The following is a 24,819-nucleotide window of genomic DNA, read 5'->3' as shown; positions in this document are numbered from 1 at the left end:
ATTAAGATATGAGAAGCTATTAGCTATCCCTTGTGTTGTCTGATTTCTAATATATAGTATATAGTAATATAGTTTATTTAGAATACCCAAATATATTAAAATGGCCATACTACCTTTCTTATATTTACCAAAATCAAATCACCTTGTAAATATTGTAGCCATTTCAACGTTGTATTTTACATTTTCAACTCTTTGATTCAATCATACGTCACCGTCATCATTCGTCTAGCTTGATTCAAGCACTAATGATAACCCATAAAATTGAAGGGATTGATCTCACTGTTTTTCCAAATATTTTGATTTATTTATATTATAATTATACATACCCAAAACACCATCATATCAACTTCTCGAAAAGACCCAATTTTTATAAGTTATCATGCCATGAAATAATGAAAAATAAAAGAAACTTGTGCTGCTGACCTTTATCATTTGCAGATAAGCAGACACATTGTGGGAAAATGAAACTTTATTTTTGTAATTTAACATCTAGTTTTCCATACAATAAAAGCGCGCATAAAGTAGTCCTAGTAGATGTGTAAAATAAAAATAATTCAAGAAAAAAAAATTAAGGAACAGATTCTGAATTTATGCTTAGCAAACTAAAAAGGATAAAAACAAATAAATCCAAAATTACTCAACAACAAACTTTTCAGATATATTAAAAGAAAGTTTGACAACATTTGCAGACGATGCATTACCGTCTAAATTTCCTATCAAGGCTCCGAAAGTGCACAACCGATGTTACATATATCCTATCCTTCATGTTATTTAACGAAGCAAAAACAAAATATCTAAACCGGCGGTTGAGAAATAAAGCACCACAAATTCCACTGAACCCAACAACAAATCCAGAACCCATACCTATGTAATATGATTTCCAAAACTCATCTCCATCTTCTTCAGCTTCTTCCTTTCCAACAACAACACTAGGTGGAGATAAAGGCGGAGGCCCACATCTTTGTGTAAGTGGAGGTCCACAAAGTTGAGCGTTACCGTTGTAGGAGGAATTAAAGAGTTGCAGTTGTGGTCCAAGTGGTATCCTTCCTGACAAGTTATTGTATGAGAGGTCAAGATAACTTAAAAATGTTAACTGTGACAAACTCGACGGAATATTTCCAGAAAACTCGTTTCTTGACAAGTCAAGAGATTAAAGAGATCTCAACCGACCCATATGCTTTGGAACTTCCCCTTGCAATTTGTTGTCAGAAAAATTTAACGCGACTAACTCTCGAAGATTAGTGATCTCATTGGGAAGTTTTCCATATAACTTGTTGCTTGAAATATCAATGCTTTTCAGTAGGTGATGAGTACTTCGTCCAAATTCACGCTGTGTTCCCTTCCATGCAACCAATGCATTGTCAATGAAAAGGGCTTCTTCATTCGAATCACAACCGAAAGAAGATGGAACCTGACATGCTAGAAGTGGGCCATAAGAGATGTAAGAACGTTGGGTCTTTTTTTGAGGGAGAGTTGCTAAATAAAACGAGTAAGAATGGCTCATTATTTCATCTTGAAACCCTCTCCTAGCCATAGCCGTGAAGTTACCAAAGCACTGATGAATGTTTCCGGATATCGAATTATTAGACATGTCAAGGAACTGAAGGTTATTTAGAAAACATATTTGGGATGGTAAACTACCATTGAATCTGTTGGACCGTAAAACAAGAACACACAACTCTGAAAGTGTTTCTCCTATCCATGCTGGAATGTTACCAGACAACTTATTTTCCCCTAGATCTACAAACCTTAGTTTTGTGCAGTTGCTTAAGGACTTTGGTATTTCACCAACAAAAGCGTTCCCTCGCAAATACAATGCCTGAAGTTTAGACAAGAATCCCAAAGAAGAATGGATTTCTCCAGAGAGACGGTTATTTGATAAATTAAGAACCACGAGCATTTCTTGGAATTTTTTCAAACAATCAGGCAGACCCCCCGATAATAAATTGTTGGAGAGGTCAAGGAAAGTCAAAGTCGCATCAATTTGACACAAGAAAGAAAGTGTCCCTGAGAATCTGTTTCCAGAGAGGTTTAATGCTGTCAATTTAGAAGGTAATAATGGTATCGTACCTTCCAGTTGGTTGTTACTCAAATCTATTCCAGGATAGAGTGAGAAGTCTGATGTGATATTTGGTAGTGTACCTTTGATTTCATTTGAAGATAGGTTAAGAAATCTCAACACAGATGGTAGGTCCCAGAACCACCCAGGGACGCGATCTGATATTCCGTTATTGGAAATATCAAGATATGCAAAAGATCTTTGTGTTTGAATCCACATCGGGAAACTAGGCCCCAACTTGCAGGATTGCATCTTTATAGTGTCTAACTGGAACTTGATTTCCAAGTGGGAGCTTAAATTTATTGCAAAAGAATTGAAGGAAAGGTCCAGATGGGTTAGTCGAGTGAGGTTTAGAAGATGAACATCAGAGATTACACCTTCGAGGGAGTTGGATGAAACATCAAGATATTCCAGAAATGGTAGTTTGCCCATGTTGTTTGGTAAATTTCCAATTAACATATTATTAGAGAGGTCTAAGTTCTGCAAGGATGGACATCCGGGGATACTAGTAACTCGGTAAGAAGCTCGTCTATAGTACATAAAATTTCTTTTTGAGATCAACTCTTTCATGGGTGAGCATCCAACAAAGTTGGGCAACGACCCGTTAAGGAGATTTTTCGATAAATCCAGATGACTAGAGATGACCAGTTCCCAAAAGAATTTGGAATGACACCTACTAATCGATTTCCTGAAAGGTCTAAATGTGTAAGAGAAGTCAACTCTCTAGGAAACCGGGATTAGTCCGGTCAAAAAATTATTACTAAGATTAAGATGAATCAAGTTGGAGAGATTAGCAAGTTGATGAGGAATAGAACCACTGAGATTAGCATTAGAAATTTTCAAATGTCTTAAGTCTGTAAGCGAACTCAAAGAATTTGGTATATTATTGAACTGAAAATCAATTCCGCTTAAATCAAGGTACTCTAATCGAGGTAATAATGATAACAAAGGACTAATATTACCAGACAAGCCATTAGAAGAGGTAGAAAGATCAAGTTCAGTTACATGACCAGTCTGGTCGTTGCGCGGACACCCGCCCATTGACAACAATCCTTGTTTTCTTTGTCCTTCCAATCGTTTAGAGTGTTGTTGATATCTACTAGGTTTGCTTTAATACCTAGTAGTGCTTGTCTCTCCTTCTCATGACAGGACATTGTAATCGTCGTGTTGGCATCTTTTTTGAACCCCGATGTAAGACCACCATTGATTAGCGACCCCATGCATAGCAGCAACGACACGAAAACAAACATTTTTATGATGTTTGTTCTGTATCTTATCAGAACCAAAATCAATGGAGGCTAAGAATAGTACTGGCTTAGTAGCTTGCTTCCACCCCTCTAACACAAAGGCTCCATATTTATTTGTTATATATATATATCTAGCTAGTTGACTCAGAACATGCATGGAAGATAACAAGAAGTCTCCTTTTTTTCAACGACTGACAATAAGTCTCCTAATACATTGAAGGTGTTCCAAGTTGACTTTGAAAATGCAAGTCAACAAGTCTTCTGAGTTCTGATCTTTCCTTTGGTTCACACAATCTTGGTTTTCTATTTAAAAATATTTTATTACTGTATTAAATTTAATCACGTCTTTTTTAATCCAAATGATCCATTCGTCTACAGTGATTCATACTTGCAATTGAAAGATAACACTCATGACTTTCACTTTTGCGATCCCAGTTTAATGGATGAATATTTCTATTGCCCCTCACTTTCATTTATTTAGTTTATAAAAGCCTTACAACATTCAAATTGAGATTAAAATCACTTTATGGTTTTCGATCTATGTAATAATGTAAAACAAGTTTCAATGTCCTTTACAACATAGATACAAGAATTGCTGTTATTGAGATCAATATCCGTTTTTGTTATTTTTGATAATTGTAATACTCTGTTGCAATACGTAGAAACGTTTTACAAGTTAATCACAATTCACAACTCTCAATGTGTGACATGAGTTTTGAATAAAATATTCAAAAATAAAACATTCAACTAACCAAAAAAAATCCCATTAATCTCATATATCTACAGAATTTATAAATATAAATAAATTCAAATAGTTTAGGGGGGAGAGTGTACTTCTTCATACAAAAAAAGGTCAAAAAATGGAAAGTAGAGATCCATTAGTAAAAGAACACGTGTCCAGAAACTTAAGTAACAAACAAGAATCTCCAGAAGGAACAAGAATGGATATAAAATCTTGGTCAAAGTGGTCAAGATCTTTCTCAGCCGTTGGATTCCAATTTTAGCCGATAATCCGACGGTCAGGAATAAAGATAATGAAAATTCTAGAAATATCTTCCATCTTTCCATATTATTTGGCTGGTTTTTATCAAAGTTTGTTAAATGTTTGAAGTTCACTTTGAACACGAAAGATAGCAAGTCTCCTAATCACTCATGTCCATTAAGTGGTACTCCATTATAAAATTTAATACAAAGACTTCTAATTGAAGGAAGTAATTTCCAAGTACTTTAAGTTGACTTGGAAAACAGAGGTGAACAAGACTTCAAATTGGTTTTCTTTTGAAACAGTCTTGTAAATATATTTATTTTATTAATTAAAAAACATTAAGAGGCATCCTACAGTTTGACTAATAGTTTGGTGAAGTACCAGAAATCACAAAATAAAAAAATTTAACTATATGTTTTAAATTACCATGACCATGATCTGATACCAACCTGTGAGTATCCGAGAACACCTGACTGAAACTTGGTAAGAAATTTAACCACTTCATTTTCAATTTATGATCAAAATGTGCATTTAACTATAAATATATAGACATAATGAACCTATCTAATTTTAAATCTAGAAAACCAATTTAATCACAAAAGGGCTTTGTAGCCTAAACTTTCAGCATCAAGTAGGTAATTTAACTTCCATTGTTTTTCCTCTCAGTTAATATTTAAGAGTAAATCATAAGTAGACTCCCAATGATATCTTGTATAGTTTTTATGAGAATATATGAACCCCTAAAACCTGTAAAACAAATGTAAGATGCTAATTGTTAAACAAGTAAATATATATCAGACTCTTCATACACAATCATACACTTAACCTGACTTGAACAACTCTATATTAGATGTTTCAACTCATGCCTGAATTTTTAAGAAATCAAGTCTTATCAATCATTTCTGTTTTCTATTTAAACTAATAAGAAGAAATTGCATAACGAAGAGAATATATATTATCATCTAAATTTCCGATGAAAGCTCAGAAAATGCATAACCACTGTTACATATATCCAATCATTCACATTATTTAAGGAAGTAAAAAAGAAATATCTATACCGGCAATAAAGTACCACAAATTCCCCAAAATCCAACAACAAATCCAACACCCATACCCATGTAATATGATTTCCAAAACTCGTCTCCATCTTCTTCAACGTTTTTTGTTTCAACGACAGTAGCAGGGGGAGATGGAGGCCCACATCTTTGTGCAAGTGGAGGTCCACAAAGTTGAGAGTTACCAATGTAGGAGGCGTTATTGAAGCTTTGGAGTTGAGTCCCCGTTGGTATTCTCCCTGACAATTTATTTTTAGAGAGGTTTAGATAACTTAGAAGTGTCAATTGTGAGAAACTCAACGGAATATTCCCAGAAAACTCATTTCTTGACAAGTCAAGAGATTCAAGAGACTTCAACCGACCCATATGTTTTGGAACCTCCCCGTGAAGTTTGTTGTTGGAAAAGTTTAATGAGACTAGTTCTCGAAGATTAGTGATCTCATTGGGAATTTTTCCATATAACTTGTTGCTTGAAATATCAATGCTCTTCACTAGGTAAAGGCCTCTTTCAAATTCACGGCGTGTTCCCTTCCATGCAACCAGTGCATTGTCAATGAAAACGGCCTTATCATCATGACAATAAATTTTATATTGTGAACTAAATGCGTAACAGCGTCGGAGATCAAAATCTTGTGTTGGGCCACCTAACATATAAGAATAGTAATAATGGTTCATATTAGCATCTTGAAAGCCTCTCCTAGCCATAGCCTTGAAGTTACCAAAGCACCGAGGAATGTTCCCGAATAATGCGTTATTAGATAGGTCAAAGAACTGAAGATTATTTAGATAGCATAGTTGGGCTGGTAAACTGCCATCGAGTCTATTAGACCGCAAAACAAGAACACGCAACTTTGAAAGCGTTTCTCCTATCCATGCGGGTACGTTACCAGATAACTTATTTTCCCCTAGATCTACAAACCTTAATTTTATGCAGTTGCTCAAGGACTTTGGAACTTCACCAACAAATGCATTCTTTCGCAAATACAATGCCTGAAGTTGAGACAAGAATCCCAAAGAAGAAGGAACTTCCCCCGACAAGCTGTTATTTGATAAATTAAGAACCATAAGCTTTTCTCGGAATCTCTGCCAGCAATCAGGCAGACTCCCAGATAATAAATTGTTGGAGAGGTCAAGGAAAGTCAAAGCATTGTCAATACGACACAAGAACGAAAGTTTTCCTGAGAACCTGTTTCCAGAGAGGTTTAACGTCGCAAGTTTAGGGGTTGATAGTGATATCATACCTTCCAGTTGGTTGTTACTCAAATCCAATCCAGGATGATATTCAAAGGTTGATGTGATATCTGGTAGCGTACCTTTTATTTCATTCGAAGAAATATTAAGAAACTTCAACCGACGTGGTAGGTCCCAAAACCACCCGGGAACATGGTCTGATATTCCAGCATTGGAAATATCAAGATATGCAAAAGATCTTTGAGTTTGAATCCACATGGGAAAACTAGGCCCTAGCTTGCAGGATTGCATCTTTATAGTGCGTAACTGGAATTTGATTCTTATGTTGGAGCTTAAGTTTAGTGCAAAAGGATTGAAAGACAAGTCCAAATAAGATAATTTGGTGAGGTTTAGAAAATGAACATCTGAGATTACACCTTCAAGAGAGATGGATGAAACATCAAGATATTCAAGATTTAACAGTTTGCCCACGCTGCCGGGTAAATTTCCAGTTAACCAATTTCTAGACAGGTCTAACTTATGCAGGGAAGGACATCCGGGGGAATCGGGAACTGGTGAGTATAAAACTGACATATATCGTCCATCATACATGTAACTGCTATTTGAGATTGCTTCTTTCATGAATGAACAACCAGCAAAGTGAGGTACTGACCCTTTAAGGAGGTTTTCCGACAAATCTAGTTCAACTAGATGTAACAAATTTTTAAAAGATTTTGGAATGACACCTTCTAACCGATTTTTTGAGAGGTCTAAACGTATAAGAGAAGTCATATATCCCAAGAAAGCAGGAATCGGTCCGCTCAAAGAGTTGTTACTCAGATCAAGATACATCAAGTTGGAAAAACTAGCAAGTTGGTGAGGAATAGGTCCACTAAGATTAGCACCAGAAATTTTCAAACTGCGTAGATTGGATAGGGAACTCAAAGTATTTGGTATAGGATGGAACTGATTATCAATTTTACTTAAAATGAGGAACTGTAATTGAGGTAATAATGATAATAAATGAATAATATTACCAGACAAGGAATACTTAGAAGAGTCATAAAGTTCAAGTTGAGTCACATGACCAGTGTATTTGTCACAAGTGACACCCATCCATTGACAACAATCCTTGCTTTCTTTGCCCCTCCATACATCTAGATTGCTGTTGATGTCTAATAGTGTCTGCCTCTCCTTATCGTGACAGGCCGTCAGGTTGGCATCAACTTCGACCCCGAATGTATGATCACCATTGATAAAATGTCCTATGCATAGCAGCAGCAACACAAAAACAAACATTATATGATCAGAATTTTAAAAGGCTAAGAGTACTAGTTTGTTTCCAATCCAACACAAAGGCTCCCTATTTATATTGCTAGATTTATGTTGACTTAGAACATATAAGATGGCAAGTCTCCAAAGTGTTTTAAGTTGACACGGAAAATAGAAACAATCTGTCCATTAGTTTGACTAAAACTTGAGAAGAAATATAACCAATTTAGGTATACGTAGAGTATGCATTTTGATCTCAATACCCGGGGGCCGGAACCATTATACTTGAAACAGGTCATACCCTAAACCCAATACATGTTTTCTTAATACCCTATTGAATACATGAATTTTTAAAGTAGATATTTATGTTTACGTTACAAGTTTTATATTTAAAATGCATATTATATAGTTTATAAAGTAAATAATATGTACTTGATTGAATTTAGTTATTGTAATATATATTAATTATTTTAGAAATTACAAAGAAAATTTGATTTTTTTTGAACGACCAACTAAGTAACGCCGGGTACTTTGTACGCGGCCCCCATTGGCTAAAGGTAGCTCGAGCCGGCCACTAGTCCGGACGGACGAAGCCCCTAGCGGTCCACCTATTGAGGGATTCACCGGATAAAACCCGACCCCCACGCCCGCCAAATGGCACGACAGCGAGGAGCCGGTAAAACCGGGTGAGATCAGGACTCGAACCATGGCAAACCATGGTCATCCCTCATATCTCCAATATAAATTGGTGGTAGTGAGGTTTGAACCCCTACCTCTCACTAGTAACTAGTAAAGTGAGTGCTCTACCATTGAGCCGCCACCAATTTATAAAATTTGATTTTTTTAAACGATATTTTTGTGTAAGATAATTAAAAATTAAAAATAGGGCAAGTCATACCTGATTATCTGGTCATAACCGGACCCATATCTGGTTATACCCAAACCTGATCATATCCTACCTAGGTACATATGGTTGGTTTTTCTCCTTAATAATCGTAACCGAACCTACTCACCTTTTCTCAATACATACCCGATTTTTTAATACCGAATCCAGTTCCATACTCATGTAGAGTATTAGAACAAAACCAATTTGTGCACATCTAATGACGGTGCCCCCACTTAATGGTTAATAAAGTTTTCTAACTAACAACCATTTTCAATTCTCTATCATGAAGCCTGCAAAAAGACAAATGGTATGACCCACAGGAAATATTTAACCTTTTTGTATTTAGTTGAAAAAACATACAAGAAATTGATATGTCTATACTCTGTAATAAAAAACTATAAGTATTGCTACTTATCACTCCTAAATTAAATCTCACCTTTTTTTTAACAATTTATAATAGTAACATAATAGTTATCATTCTTAAAATTTATGCTCCAAAATTTATTAATTTAATATTTACTTTCTATTTTTTTTAAACATTTGATAATTATAATTATCTTTTACTTTAAAATATTTTTAAAGACTATTGTACAACTACTATATTAATAGTGTTTAACGGGTTTATTGTTTCTTGTATACTGATTATTTATTAAATATTGTATTTTCAAGAACTACTCGTGTAATACACGGACCTCAAACTAGAATTACCTATATTTTAACCAAATTTTTATCTTGTTGCTACAAGACTTATCACCTGGAGGCTAAAGTATCGGAGCAGTGATAAAGGGAAAAAAAGGATTTTATGCTATTCAACTATGAGTTAGGCTTTTTGCAATGAGATGCTTAAGATTTTCTGCATGATTTTTTTGCTTATGCTCTTCAGGAAAAAAAAAAAAAAGGAAAAGAACACGTGTCCAAAAACTTAGATCTAGGAACGACGTACTCGTGCGTGGGAGTGTGGCAGCACGACCGTGTTGAGATCATAGCTAATGACCAGGGTAACCGGACCACGCCTTCTTATGTGGCCTTTACGGACACCGAACGTCTCATCGGAGATGCTGCCAAGAATCAAGTGGCCATGAATCCTATCAACACCGTTTTCGGTATGCTTTTATTTCAGTGCTCTGTTTTAGCTTAATTAATTTACCAATTGACTGCATTCACTAATTTGATGTTATTATAAATAATACTAGTAACCTAGGGCATGATTATGAAATTGTTATAATTTCGTTTCTGCATTGCTTTTTGTGCTCATTATTTTATATATTACTGGTCGAGTTATTTATTTGTTTCCTGCTTTGCCTGTAAACGAGCTGAGCACAGACCGAGCTCCACTTGAGTCGTTTTCTCAAGCTCGTTATTATTTATTAACTAAATTTATATACGTTTTAATTATTTTTATGTATTTTCTTTGAGGAAAACTATAAATGAGCGGCTTGGCTTGTTTACACCCGTACTTGCCTGCTTAGAAATTACTGTGTTTGCATTTGTTAAATCCTAGATTTTATACTTAACAAAAGTTTTGTTTGAATGGCAGATGCGAAACGGTTAATTGGCAGAAAGTTTAGTGATGCTTCTGTCCAGAGTGACATGAAGTTATGGCCATTCAAGGTCATACCTGGTCCTTCTGACAAGCCGGTGATTGTCGTCACTTACAAAGGCGAAGAGAAACAGTTCTCAGCGGAAGAGATTTCCTCAATGGTTCTCATAAAGATGAGGGAGATTGCAGAGGCGTATCTTGGCACCTCTATCAAGAATGCCGTTGTAACTGTGCCCGCTTACTTCAATGACTCTCAAAGGCAAGCCACAAAAGATGCAGGTGCGATTGCGGGCCTCAATGTGATGCGTATTATTAATGAACCAACGGCTGCTGCTATTGCATACGGTCTTGACAAGAAGTCAACTTCTTCAGGAGAGAAAAACGTTCTAATTTTCGATCTTGGTGGTGGTACTTTTGATGTTTCGCTTCTCACCATTGAAGAGGGTATATTTGAGGTGAAAGCCACTGCCGGTGACACGCATTTGGGCGGTGAGGATTTTGACAACCGGATGGTGAATCACTTTGTTCAAGAATTCAAGAGGAAGAACAAGAAAGACATTAGTGGAAACCCGAGAGCTCTTAGACGCTTGAGAACCGCGTGTGAGAGAGCAAAGCGAACCCTCTCTTCAACCGCCCAAACAACCATTGAGATTGACTCTTTATTCGAGGGTATTGATTTTTACTCGACCATCACACGTGCAAGATTCGAGGAGCTCAACATGGATCTGTTCAGAAAATGTATGGAGCCTGTGGATAAGTGTTTGAGAGATGCTAAAATGGACGAAAGCTCGGTTCACGATGTGGTTCTTGTAGGCGGATCAACCAGAATCCCAAAGGTGCAACAGCTGTTACAAGATTTCTTCAACGGGAAGGAGCTTTGCAAGAGCATTAACCCTGATGAAGCTGTTGCATACGGTGCTGCGGTCCAGGCTGCTATATTGAGTGGTGAAGGCAACCAGAAGGTGCAAGACCTGTTGTTGTTAGATGTCGCTCCATTGTCTCTCGGTTTGGAGACTGCGGGTGGAGTCATGACTGTTTTGATCCCGAGAAACACCACAATTCCCACCAAAAAGGAGCAAGTTTTCTCGACCTACTCCGACAATCAACCTGGGGTTTTGATTCAAGTTTATGAAGGGGAGAGAGCAAGAACAAAGGATAATAACTTGTTGGGCAAGTTTGAGTTGTCGGGAATCCCCCCTGCGCCACGTGGGGTCCCTCAAATTAACGTGTGCTTTGATATTGATGCAAACGGTATCTTGAACGTGTCGGCTGAAGACAAAGTTGGTGGTCAGAAGAACAAGATTACTATTACTAATGATAAAGGAAGGTTGTCAAAGGAGGATATCGAGAAGATGGTGCAGGAGGCTGAGAAATACAAGGCAGAAGATGAAGAGCTCAAGAAGAAAGTGGAGGCAAAGAATGCGCTTGAGAACTATGCTTACAATATGAGGAACACCATTAAAGATGATAAGATTGGTTCAAAGCTTGCAGCTGATGATAAGAAGAAGGTGGAGGATGCGGTTGAGCAGACTATGCAGTGGCTGGACTCGAATCAGCTTGCAGAAGCGGAGGAGTTTGAAGACAAGATGAAGGAGTTGGAGGGTATTTGTAACCCTATAATTGCTAAGATGTACCAAGGTTCTGGTGATGTACCTGATATGGATGCTGGCGGTCCAATTCCAACTGCTAATGGGAATGGTGCAGGCCCCAAAATTGAAGAAGTTGATTAAGTCTAATTTTGGGATGTTCTTGGTTGAGACAATGCCTTTTCAGTAATTTTTTTCTTTCTTTTATAAATGTATGGAATGTTATGTTTTTAATGATATAGCATTTTAAAATTACAACCATCCTAACATTTCCATAATGCTGTGCAACACAGCAACCGAGGACATCAAATATTTCCACAATGCCAATAGTTAATATTTGATCCATCAGTTTGGCTGGTTTGGACAAAGTTATATCTGAATCACTGATTATGGTTTAGAAAACGATAAGTCAAACTCGCTGGGTTGAGCAGGTCAAACTGGACCAGTAACTCTTTTTAAATCATTAGCTAGTAACTCTTTTTAAATCATTAGCTACGTTGAAATTTTGAATAATATGATTCATGACGGTTGTTCATTCCAAAAATGAAAAGAAATTTTGTTTTTGTGAGATCGAACAACTAAATTCCAAACCGCAAATTCTTGGACCTAAAAGCATTGACTTGCTTCATTCCAAAATATAAACAGTTTTAATCAGTTTTAACCAAAATGGAAAAACAGTTCTGAAGAAACCTAAACACAAATAGCATATATATAGATACCCTATGAGCAATAACCAATTTTCTTTACTAAACATTTAATAAGGTTCAACAAACAAAGATGCAAAAAAGGAAATCTACAGAATGCAACTTTCCCACCCTTCAGAGTTTCTACTGTTTTCTCTCATGAAGAATGCAAAAATACCCCAATTCTGATAAAAATAAACATTGTAAAAAACGATGACGAATCCTTAAATCAAAGTCTCTGTGAAGTCAACATACGGACGCTGATCACAGGCGCGAAGACAAACACGAACCTCATGCTCTTCCGGTCCTTCCCGATGTTTAGGAACCACAATCTCGAGTATGGTCCCACTATCATCACCATAAGCTTCTATGTTAGCATCTTCAGGAATACGCGCAGGCAGAGATATTTCCCTTATAAACTCGCCAGGCGGACAATGCTCGGGTGCAGGATCAGTCAACTTAAAAGTCCTATCTTTTCGTTTCAAAACCGGCATACACCCGGCACTAACACCAAAGATCTTCACAACACCATGAGTAAGAGTGTTTTTCCATGTAACTTTCACCCTATTAAGATCACCACAAGGCAAGCTTACAACAATTAAAAATGACTCGTCATCTTCATAAATTGTCTTAGCGGCTGTCACGGGCCCACACACGTTCCTCATAACCCCCGAAAAATCATTGACCCAATGCGGCTCCACATGATTAACATCAAGAACTCCATCATAGTTATCGTCATCGTTACCATTCGTGAAGAAGTTTTTCTTCCGTTTATTGCTACACCCAACCGTAAGCTCAACCCCGTTTAAACTCCCGTTCGACTCACCGACCACATGCTCTGACGCCTGAGTCGAAAGATTCAAACCTGAACCATTTAACAATCTTTTCGGTTGAGTAATGTTCTTGATTACTGGAGGACGTTCGATTTCAAAATCGGTAGTGGGCAGATTCCTCCAAGAACCAAAATCACTCGCATCAAGCGGGATTGAAAAGTTTAAATCCCGTCCCGTTAGCTCCACCCATCGTTTTCTATCTTCTTCATCTAACCCTGATAAATTCGGGGCCCGCACAACTTCAATCCCATGTACACATTGCGGATTAGAAAGCCCCCGGTATTGTTTTCTTTGCATTCGGTGAGATCTCACAAACCCTTTATCCGCACTAAACGGGAACTGCTTTTCACCTTGACGGGAATGCCCGTTCATGTAACTTCTCAGCTGCATCTTTCCCAACGCATTCTCGGGCCGTTCTTTAAAAACCCACATGTACATATTCTCCATATCATGCTGAACAAGGAAAACATCCAACTTCAAATCCGACTTATCATACACGTTTTCCCGATTCACCTTATTCTTCGATTTCTCATTTAAAGCCGGTTTGAAGTAGTAATTAAAGAAAAACCACGCACCCCACACGCTATCAAGCCGTTTAGCACACTTTTTACCAAGCTTCGTAACATTAATATTTGTTTCCACTTCATAATGTTGCGGGCCTAATCCAACCTCCAACATGTCACACGCGTCATGGAACGGTGGAGGGCTCGGTTCCGCTGAAAACGGGAGGTTAATATCGGGCGGTAAGCTAAGAACCACCGCTCGGTTCAGCTCTCGTTCCATCTCATCATGTACCGATATACATGAATCCATGGATAACATTGTTGACAGATGATTATTATTATTATCCATGGATAAGTTAGTCAGCAAATCTCCGTTAAGTTTCTCTTTTGCAGGCATAGTTGTGATCTTATCTTCTTCGGTGGAATCGCTCGTCCCACCACAATCAACACTCAACAGCATGAGAAGAAACGAAGAACCTCATACAATCATGCCTTAAACCTATATCAAAAAAATCAATTTACACCTTTCTGTAACACGTGTTAGCCTGAACACGACCCGCATATTTGTGGGTTGACCCGACCACAACCCGTTTGACCCGAAAGTTAATAACTTTTTAATCTTTTTCACATATTAATACTCTAAAATTACATTGATTACATAAAACACACTTTAAAAAAATTAAAATATAAAATACACGGTTTAAACGGGTCAACCCGCGAACCCGTTGGTTCCACCAAATCAATCATGCCCTAAGCTAAATCAAAGAAATCAATTTACACTTTTCTATAAAAAAAATTCCTCAAATCATACACAATTCAGCTGAAATAATAAACAATTTCAATAATTTCAACAATTTACGACGAATTTGGTTCGGAAATCAGACGAATTGATCGATAAATACAAGCAATTTCATGATAAACAGAACGATATATGAAACCCTAAGTCTAGAAAAGTCAAAATTGAAAATAAATTGGGGGTACCTGTGGAGATAACGCATTTGATCGACGGGTGCAATTGAAAACAAGATTTGGTGGAATTGGTGATGATAATTGATTGATAACCTTAGAGAGACTTTAAGATTGAGATGTTAACGTAGGAGAACGAAACGATGTTGTGTGTATGTGTGTGTGTTTGGTTTAGTGGTCTGAGGTGGGACCTACACTAGTTGATACCCAAGTTTCATTAAAGGAACATGTGAGTTTAGTTATGGTTAATATTATTTTATTTTTTTATTTATGAGTAAATACTATTTGGTATGTGTTAAACTCAATCTTTATATGATAATGATCGACCTTTAGATTGGAATAGGTTATGGGATTTTATGAGAGATATCGAGTAAGCGTAACTATAAGAACAAACAATCATATCGCATGGTTACATATGAAAAGCGACCATAACTCTCGATCGGTGGCCGGTATAGAAGTGCAAGTATACAGAGGAACACACACTTTAAAAATCACCAAGCTCTAATAAATAAGCAACCAACTTGTAAACAAAAACGTTCAAGCACGAAATATAGCAAATAATCAAACATCTTATACGTACATGACACATCTTATACAAAGTAATTTGAGAATATGATAGTTTGCTGTTCACAGAAAAAATAAATCAATTCCAGATTTATTTTTTATATATTTACAAAACCTGAAACACAAAATCGACGACCAGAAATTCCACGTTTACAATATCAAAATTACCAAAAAAAACCCTATACAAACAAATTACAAATGTACATATATACATTCTCAAAAGCCGTTCATAAAAAAAGTAAAAGAAAACACATATACATTCTTACACGATGGTGCAACGCCCATTTGGATGATCATGACTAGGAGTAGTAGAGAACCCATAAAAATCCGGTGGATACCCGTAAACCACTTGTTCTGCCATGGGCATCGCTGGTGCCGACGGTTCTGTGGCTGCCCATGCTGGTGTTGGTGCTGGTGCAAACTCTACATCCGCATGATCTATCCGTTGCACACCAATATTGCCACTTGCTTCGGGTCTAACAACCAGTGCGTTATCTCGGTTGATGAAGTTGATCCTGATTATATTCCAATTTGTAATCTCCACACCACCATTGACCTGAGCCAATCTAAGCATAGCTTGGCCTAGCCCTTGAAGATCTAGAGTTTGATTTGCGGGTACTTGATTCGATACGATAGAATTAGGGATTTGGTTTGTAGGGACGAGGGCTCGTGATTGAACCACAACTGATTTCTTAATTTGGCGCTCGAGAGCGTATTTGATTACTTCAGGATTTTCAGCACTCTCGATCGTGACATTACCACTTTCACGATCGAGTTCCAACAATTTGACACCAATTCTACGTAGTGCGATTCTAACCTTTCGTGCACAACCGTCGCAGTTATGAAATCCGATGATCTGAAGAATTATTGTCATTTGAAATATGATTTTATTTGACTTGTCTGCTAAGGAAGGGGATCGAACAAGATAATGTTATGAAGAATATGAATGGTGATAATGGTTTATATAGGATGTGTGTTGATTGCGCCATGCATGCTACTATTACTAATTAATTACGTAACAACATTGTAAAAACAGTGCCTCTACATTTCCTAGAAATTATATGATGTTTTCTCCCGTATATTTATCTTTGAATTTAGAGGACGTACGTACGTGTAGCGTGCTAGCTTCAAATAACAACATCTAGAACCATGACTTTATAGTATTATAACCATAAATTATGACATTATAGTATTATAACAAGAAAAACAGAACCATGATCATTTCCATCACTTTCGATCGGTGCACTTTATATACTGTCTGTTACCTATTATATATTTTTTAATTTTAAAAAAAGAAAAATAGCTAAAAAACAACTAAAATTATAATGTTATGTTTAGACATTTATAATTGTGAATTACTACACTAAATTAATGATGCATGCTCTAGTTAATATGTGGATTCATGTTAATTAATAACAGCATATCCTAATATTTGGAAGTTGATAAATGTTTAATAATAGCATACATGTATTGGCTTTAGGCATTAGTATGTTATTAAATCCAAATCTAAAAATATTACATGCATGGTACAATTGGGTGGTTTTTTCTTTGACGACAGCACAAATCTATTGACCAATTATTATTTTTCACTTCAAGAAGGTGTAAGCATAAAATAGAAGATGAAAGAGACTACACTGCGCTAAACCCACGAGTTTACCTACGCGTTTGTAGCCGACCAACGACTATTTCACGACTAAAAACGGCCGTTGGGCCCCATGGCTCCTGTTGGTTATTAACTTATTGTATACATGAAGTAGCCGCTAAGGTAGTAAATTGCTTATGAGTTGCCACACATCTGTGTTAATTATATGTATGTTTATGCACATACACATCTATAAACATAACCCCCCCCCCCTCTTCTCTCTCTCTCTCTCTATATATATATATAGAAAGGTTAACTTACAAATGAAATTAATGTGCTAAACGTGAGAATCAAGTAGAGTAATTATATATACAAGTAGAGTAATTATGCAATTATATCATAGAACAATTACATGATTACTCTACTTGTATATATAATTACTCTACTTGATTCTCACGTTTTGCACGTTAATTTCATTTGTATTTGATCCAAACCATATATATATATATATATATATATATATATATATATATATATATATATATATATATATATATATATATATACCCCCACACACACACTAACTATAGCCCAAGTATTATGTGAATTGTTTTTTACATTTGTTGTTTCTATTATTATGAATATAACTTTTGAATTTATTGTAAAAGAGTTTGTTATATTAATTTTAACTTTATATACTTGGACCTATATGAGTCCATTTATATTAGTAAATGTTCGTTTCGTTTTATATATGTTTATTTTTGGATGAACATTGAATGAATTGTTTACTTAATGTTTTATATGTGTTCGTTTGTGTTCAGTTATATTCGTTTATGTTTGTTTTCGTTTATGTTTATTCATATGTGCTCGCTTACCTTTGTTCAAATAATAACCTTCAATAGGGTAGGGACGATAACTTTTTAAAACGTATAAAATGAACCACCATTAGCCTTTAAGATTTCATGTGATAAAACAAACATAACACATTCCAAGTACCATTTTAAATTCATTGTTCTGTTGTTCGAATTAGAGATTCAGAACTCCAACAGGCAGTCGAGTGACGGTGGGGGAACTCTTGTTTCGGTCTTCGAAGGTTAATTACCAACAACAATAAAAAATAATCATTAAAACTTCATTAAACGGTCAAGCAGTCGAATACAAAGATAGCTTCATTCAAACGTTTCATTGAAAAGTTGGAGTGCTAATATGATTCAAACAACAATTTTAACATGTATTGATTAATTAGACATCAAAAACGCAAAATCATGTGATACTAAACAATTTTGAATAAAAACATATTAAATAAACTAAATACCTGAAAGCAGCGATGTTCGAGTAAGATAAAGAGCGATATTCGTTAGTCTCATACGCGATGTGTTCAATCTCAATAATGAATGCACACTTGTTCATTATCAATAATAAATATGTTACACACTTATTCTCAATAATGGGCACGCTTTACCATTCTCAATAATGGACACATTTATTTGTTACATTTATTTATGTTTGTGTTATATATCAACAACATATAAATTGTGTGATATCCTATATCGGTTGGGAAAGAGAACAAGTCTGCTTTATAAGGAACATGTGAGTTTTATTATGGTAAATATTTTTTAATTTAATTAAGAGTGAAGTATATTTGGTATGTTTTAGAGTTTTAGATTGTATCTCTTGATTGTAAGTTTTGGTATGTGATGAAGATTTTTGATTTGTAACTAGAGAACTTAAAATAGGTAAATAAATTAGCTGTAGTTATCTTTAATGTAATTGCTCTACATTAAGTTTCAGTTTATGGTATGGTTTTATGAAGAATGTTTGGATCAAGTTAAGACAACATAATCTGACTGGAGTGAGGCAACAAGGCTCTTAAAATTGGAGTGCGGTGACCTGTCATACAAGAATATAGTCGTTTAAAAAAAGTGTCTTTGATGAAGTTGATGATTTTAGAGGTTAACACAAACTTAAGCAGAAGAAGACTGTTGTCGTTCCTATTGACGCGTCTTACTTCTTTGAGATTTTGTTGCTACAAAACCTGTTCTTGTAGCGCGGTAGGTTGAAAGTTGAAACTAAAGTACGAAAACCAACTGAAGCATAATAAGAAACTTGAGAAACTGAAATTTCAAACACTCATCTATTCCAGGTTTATTAGTTTTGTACAACTCCAGAAAACACAAACAAAACCACCAGAAACTCCAAGGATATATACAAGATCAAAACTACCAGTGACTAGACATTTAAAAACATCGTCAAATTAAACAGATACTATATTACATTTGGCTTCAAAAGGCACTTATACATCCTCACATAATTCCGCAGCACCCATTTGAGTGGTCATGTCCACAACTTTTAGACACTCCAGAATAATAATAACCCCGTGGATACCCATAAACCGCTTGTTCCGCCACGGGCATCATTGGTGCCGACGGTTCTGTGGCTGTCCATGGCGGTGATCGTGGCGGTGGTCGTGGAAGCACATGCTCAACATAAGCATCTCTTATTTGAACACCCCCGTTGGGGTGTCTCTGTGGATGAAGTAGACTCTGGTCGTGTTTGTGTCCGTCCATGTGATCTCCACGCCGTCCAATGCCTGGACCAGTCCAACAACAACCGGTGCCGCTACCTCTTGAATAGGACTAGGGTTTTGGTTTGCCGGGACGAGCTGCGACAAAACAATAACCGGTTTCTTTAGTCGGAGCTGGAGAGCGTGCCTGATTCTTTCGGGATTTCGATCAGGAGTCGCATTAATCGTGACAGTCCAGCTTTCACGATCGAGTTCCACCAGTTCAACACCAATTTCATGTAATGCATTTGTAACCTTTAGTGAACAACCATAGAAGTTATGAAACCCGATGATCCGAAGAAAGATCGTCATTTGAAATATAATTTTATATTTTGGCTAAGAAAGGTTATGTGAATCCTTAGTTTATATAGGATCCATGCATACGTAACAACATTTGAAAATTTGTGTTTCTTCATTTCGGGGAAGTTCGTTGTTCTTTTCTACCTATTTTACTTCATGTCGACAATAACGTGTCGCGTGCTTAAGTTAACAACATATAAAATCATCAGTTATATGATAACAACCTAAGTAATTAATTTATTTAGTGCATATTATAATTCAAATTGGTAGTTGTGTATATGTTAAGATTCTTCCAAACTATTATTTAATCATTTGCATCTCTACTTTTCACAATTAACTAATCAAATCAAATATGATGAAGTTCAGTTAGTCGAGAAATAAGAAATTGAAGAACGGTACGTTGTATTCTTTTAAGTTTTAACCGTCAAGCAGCTGCAACTACCACGTAATTAAGTCATCACACTTGAAGTCTTTTTCGTATAGAAATTATGGTAATGGCATGCTTTGTAATTTTGAGTGGTTTAAATCTAAGCTGGCCGGTTAACTATAATATTTAATATGTTTTGAACTATATTGTTTAATATAATTTAAAACTCAAATTCGTTAATTTCCAAGAATTTTCAACACACTTTTCGTAACATTTTATACATTGATTGTTTATAATACCATTTCTATAACATTTTTATACCAACTACCACCCGTCACGTTCATTGCTACCTACAGGCTACAACATCATCATAACCACCAACCTCCACAACAGTCCCCCATCACTTTTCACAGTAAAGGTTTCTAAAGATTCATGAAACACTACAAAATAAAGGGCTATCACCTGACACCTAGCGTTCGTCGGCCAGTGTTCCATCAATAAAGGCGGGTTAACAACGAAAAGCTGTGATCAATAACAATCGTCAGATTTTGCTACTGAATTTTTTCATATTCGTCACACTACCGACGTATAACAACAATGCATTTTTAGTGATGGGGGATCTTCGCGAAAATGATCGATCTATGGTAGATTGAAAAAAAAGTTATGTTTCATATAAGGACGCGAGTTTATATAAAGGGCCTAAAAATTATTGGAAAAATTCTAAATATAAACAAAGTAGTGGAATTATCATCTATCTTTAAAAAAAGTTATTGTTTCTTTTATTTGGGTTCACATCCATGATCCATGGCAGTTTTATGTGATTGGCAAGTTCTTAATTATTAATGTACTGCTTTTTTTATTTTATTGTATTGGTCGGATTTGACTGTCTTCTTGGTTGATGACATCAAACAGTGGTTAAGGAAATTTACAGGAAAAGATCATATGAGTAACTGAGTATTTTAATGACTTCACTTGCATTAAATTTTACATATGTGAAATGTACATTGTATACTGTGGGCAGTGTGTTGAGGCCGGCCAACGCCGGCAATCGTCTTTTCCCGTTTAATGTTATTGTCAAAAAATACTATGAGAGTGGCCTTTTTGTTTTTTCTTTTTCACTTATGGTTATTGTTATAAAAAACATCTTCTTGATAACAAAACAAGCTATATGAGTATATGTTCATTTAAGTTACCCATTTCAATTCATAGATAATATATATGATGCATGTTCTTGTTTCTTGTTTGCTGCTATGCATATTATTTGTGAGTGGTGGTTTGGGCCTCAAAGAAGACACCGATATAAGCTCCTGCATTGAGAAGGAGAGGCAAGCTCTACTCGATGTTAAAGCCAACCTAACTGACTTATTTGGATATCTCAATGATTGGGGGAGCGAAGGAGAAAAAACGGATTGTTGCAAATGGACGGGTGTCACTTGTAACAACCACACTGGCCATGTGATTAAACTTGATCTTGCCTTTTATCTTTCAGGTATCACAGGTAAAATTAGTGTGTCGTTACAAGTGCTAACTCAGCTACGGTACCTTAATTTAAGCCGTGTTGATTTCCAAACCAATCATTTACCCACACTTTTGGGTTCCATGTCCAGCTTACAATATTTGGATATTTGTAGCGCGAATCTCAGCGGACCTATTCTGCACCAGCTTGTAAATCTCTCCAACTTGCTTCATCTTGATCTTAGCCATAACTTTTTGTCGCGTTCCATCCCTTTTTTCCTTTGGAGATTTGGCTTCTCTTACCTATTTAGACCTCTCACAGAATCAGCTAGAAGGTCTAATTCCAAAATCGTTTGGGACTTCTTTATCTTTAGTTAAACTAGATTTGTCACAAAACCTCCTTAGTTGGTCATTGCCAAGCTTTGGTGGATGTTCTTCCTTGACTAGCATGTCTCTTGCTCACAATATGTTAAATGGAAGCATGCCTGACTTCACACAATGCACATCCTTGAAGTACTTAGACCTTTCTAACAACTTTTTAAGTGGAAACATGCCAAACAGTGTGGGCCAACTTTCAAATCTGAAACATCTTATTGTTGGTCAAAATTCCTTATATGGAAACATTCCCAACTTCATAGGATGTCATTCCCTTTCGGTTTTAGACCTCCTAATAATAATTTGTTCGGTAATGTACCGGACAGTTTGGGTCAGGTTTCAAGTCTTAGATTTCTCGACTTTTCATCCAACTCTCTTGAAGGTGTTATCTCAGATATTCATTTTTTGAATCTCACACAACTAGATTATTTGGACTTGTCTTTCAATTATGTAACATTAGACTTAAGATTTCATGGGAGAGTCCCTTTCCAATTATCAACAATAAAACTGCAATCCTGCAAGCTGGGACCTAGGTTCCCAATTTGGATTAAATACCAAAACAATTTTACGCATCTTGATATTTCTAATGCTGGAATATCAGATAGCACCCCTGACTGGTTTTGGGACTTACCGACTGGATTGAAGCTCCTAAACGTCTCTTCAAATCAAATAAAAGGTGTGCTACCCAATATGGTGTCTTCCTTTCTTGGATATCCAGGAATAGATTTGAGTAATAACCATTTCGAAGGACAGGTACCGTCATTGCCTTCTAAACTAGCGGCATTAAACCTCTCTAGAAACAGCTTCTCGGAACACTTTCTTTCTTGTGCAGCTTTGAAGGTGCTTTAACTTTTCTTGATCTTTCCAGCAATTCATTTTCAGGGAGCCTGCCTGATTGTTGGATGAGATTCCGAGAAAAGCTAGTCATTCTAAATTTATCAAATAACAATCTGTCTGGAGATATTCCTTTTTCTTTGGGAATCTTGTCTAGCCTGGAGGCATTGTATTTGCGAAAAATTGCATTTGTTGGTGAAGTGCCAATGTCCTTGAAAAATTGCACAAGACTAAGGTTTGTGGATCTTGGGAGAATAAGTTATCTAGTGTTATACCAGAATGGATAGGAGAAGAACTTTCAATGTTATATGTTCTTGTATTTGAATCCAATAAATTTTATGGGAGGTTACCTTCTAACCTATGTTGGTTGCATAATCTTCAAGTCCTTGATGTGTCCAATAATGTATTATCAGGTGATATTCCTAGGTGCTTAGATAACTTCACATATATGGCTAGAAAAGGCTCTAGAGATGATGTGATTAGCCATTCTTATTCTTATTATATTGGATATATGCCCAAAGGATTTCGAATAATAGGTATCGCATGTCCTAGTGAAATGGGATGCAACATGCTCCCCCTTGAAGAAGCCCAATTATTAGACAGTGCATTGGTAACATGGAAAGGAACACAACGGTCGTTTGGAAGAAGTAGTCTACAGCTATTGAAGAGCATTGATCTTTCAAGAAACAATTTATCCGGAGAAGTTCCGTATGAGATTACTAGTCTTTATGAATTGATTTCACTAAATCTTTCCTTTAACAAACTACATGGAGAAGTCCCGAAAGATATGGGTCGGTTAAAATCTCTGGAATCTCTTGACTTGTCAAGAAATGAGTTCACTGGACATATTCCTTGGAGTTTGGCACAGTTAAATTTTCTAAGTTACCTTGACCTCTCTTACAATAACTTGCCAGGAAGTATACCAACCGGGGTCTCAACTCCAACGTTTCAATTATACCTCCTACAGTGGTAACCCCCAGACCCTACCATAACATTGCTATTGGTGGGATAGAGGTAAGGCTGTCTACATCTTACCCTCCTCAGACCCTACCATAGCATTGCTATTGGTGGGATATACTGAGTACGATGATGATGATGATGATGACAGTGGTAACCCCCAACTTTGTGGACCTCCACTTACACCAAGATGTGAGTTTCCACCTCCACCGGGAAAGAAAGACGTTGAAGAAGATGAAGACGGCTCTTGGAAATCATATTACACAGGTATGTACGTTGGATTCGCATTTGGATTTTTGGGAATATGTGGTGCTTTAACTTTAAACTGTGCGTGATTGTAGATATTTCTCTTTTGTATATATTGACTCATGTGGTAGCACGTTTTAATTTGCAATCTTAAAAAGAAAAGTTAGCATGGTGTCATCTCGTTTTGTCATAGTTTTCCCCGTTTCGATTCATTTTTGAAAAAAAGAAAATACTAAACATGTTTGTGTTTATTTTTATTATTTTAAATAACAACAAAATTACAATAATAACTTTAAAAAAAGTATTTTATTAAAATGCAACAATTTATTAATACAAATATATAATTCATTATTTAACCCTCTCAACTCATACAAATGCTCCAAATGCTTGATGAGATTCTATCAAAGTTTGTTGTGGCTTGTTTGAGTGATTCAACAAAAATTTTGATAGCGTGAGAAATACAAACTACAATTGCTTCATAGAATGATGAGAGACACTACAATCTCCCTAGCGCCGATAACTTATTGTAGAAGATGATTAACTTTTGAAGTTTAACTTAGTTTAGTTAACTTTACCAACCTAATTAAATTAAAAACCAATATGATTATGGTAGAATTTTATGACTAGTTAACTGGATTTTGTTTATGATTGTTATGTTTTTCGAAACAAAACTGAAACAGTGAAAGTCGGTGTAAGCCTGCTGTGGGCTCGAAACAGTCATGCAACAACCCACCAGGACTGGAATGCGCCATAACTGATAGTAAACACGCATAACTGGCTAGCCCTTATCA

General features: G+C 36.1%; 3 protein-coding genes and 2 pseudogenes across 3 annotated transcripts; 2 read left to right on the top strand and 3 right to left on the bottom strand.

Moving 5' to 3' along the window:
• Positions 1-697: 697 nt before the first annotated feature.
• On the bottom strand, positions 698-3,309 carry LOC143585194 (receptor-like protein EIX2; annotated as a pseudogene).
• A 1,893-nt stretch (positions 3,310-5,202) lies between these two features.
• On the bottom strand, positions 5,203-8,026 carry LOC143585199 (receptor-like protein EIX1). The gene has a single exon (XM_077067039.1). It carries the CDS (start codon positions 7,813-7,815, stop codon positions 5,344-5,346), a length of 2,472 nt encoding a protein of 823 aa, XP_076923154.1. The 5' UTR covers positions 7,816-8,026; the 3' UTR covers positions 5,203-5,343.
• A 931-nt stretch (positions 8,027-8,957) lies between these two features.
• On the top strand, positions 8,958-12,050 carry LOC143585219 (heat shock cognate 70 kDa protein 2-like). The gene is made up of 3 exons (XM_077067054.1): positions 8,958-8,981; positions 9,558-9,777; positions 10,212-12,050. Exons 1-3 carry the CDS (start codon positions 8,958-8,960, stop codon positions 11,942-11,944), a joined length of 1,977 nt encoding a protein of 658 aa, XP_076923169.1. The 3' UTR covers positions 11,945-12,050.
• Positions 12,051-12,523: 473 nt separating this feature from the next.
• Positions 12,524-14,992, bottom strand: LOC143585201 (uncharacterized). The gene is made up of 2 exons (XM_077067041.1): positions 14,801-14,992; positions 12,524-14,318 (listed from the first exon to the last, which is right to left on the bottom strand). Exon 2 carries the CDS (start codon positions 14,277-14,279, stop codon positions 12,708-12,710), a length of 1,572 nt encoding a protein of 523 aa, XP_076923156.1. The 5' UTR covers positions 14,280-14,318; positions 14,801-14,992; the 3' UTR covers positions 12,524-12,707.
• A 6,027-nt stretch (positions 14,993-21,019) lies between these two features.
• Positions 21,020-24,117, top strand: LOC143585190 (receptor-like protein EIX2; annotated as a pseudogene).
• The last annotated feature ends 702 nt before the right edge of the window (positions 24,118-24,819 follow it).

This window comes from Bidens hawaiensis, unplaced genomic scaffold, assembly GCF_021521415.1.
Source record: "Bidens hawaiensis isolate Kalapana, Puna unplaced genomic scaffold, B.hawaiensis_p1.1 tig00033626_1, whole genome shotgun sequence".
Classification (NCBI taxonomy): Eukaryota; Viridiplantae; Streptophyta; class Magnoliopsida; order Asterales; family Asteraceae; genus Bidens; species Bidens hawaiensis.
The sequence above is the reverse complement of the archived record's forward strand: the minus strand, read 5'-3'. Positions and strand labels throughout refer to the sequence as shown.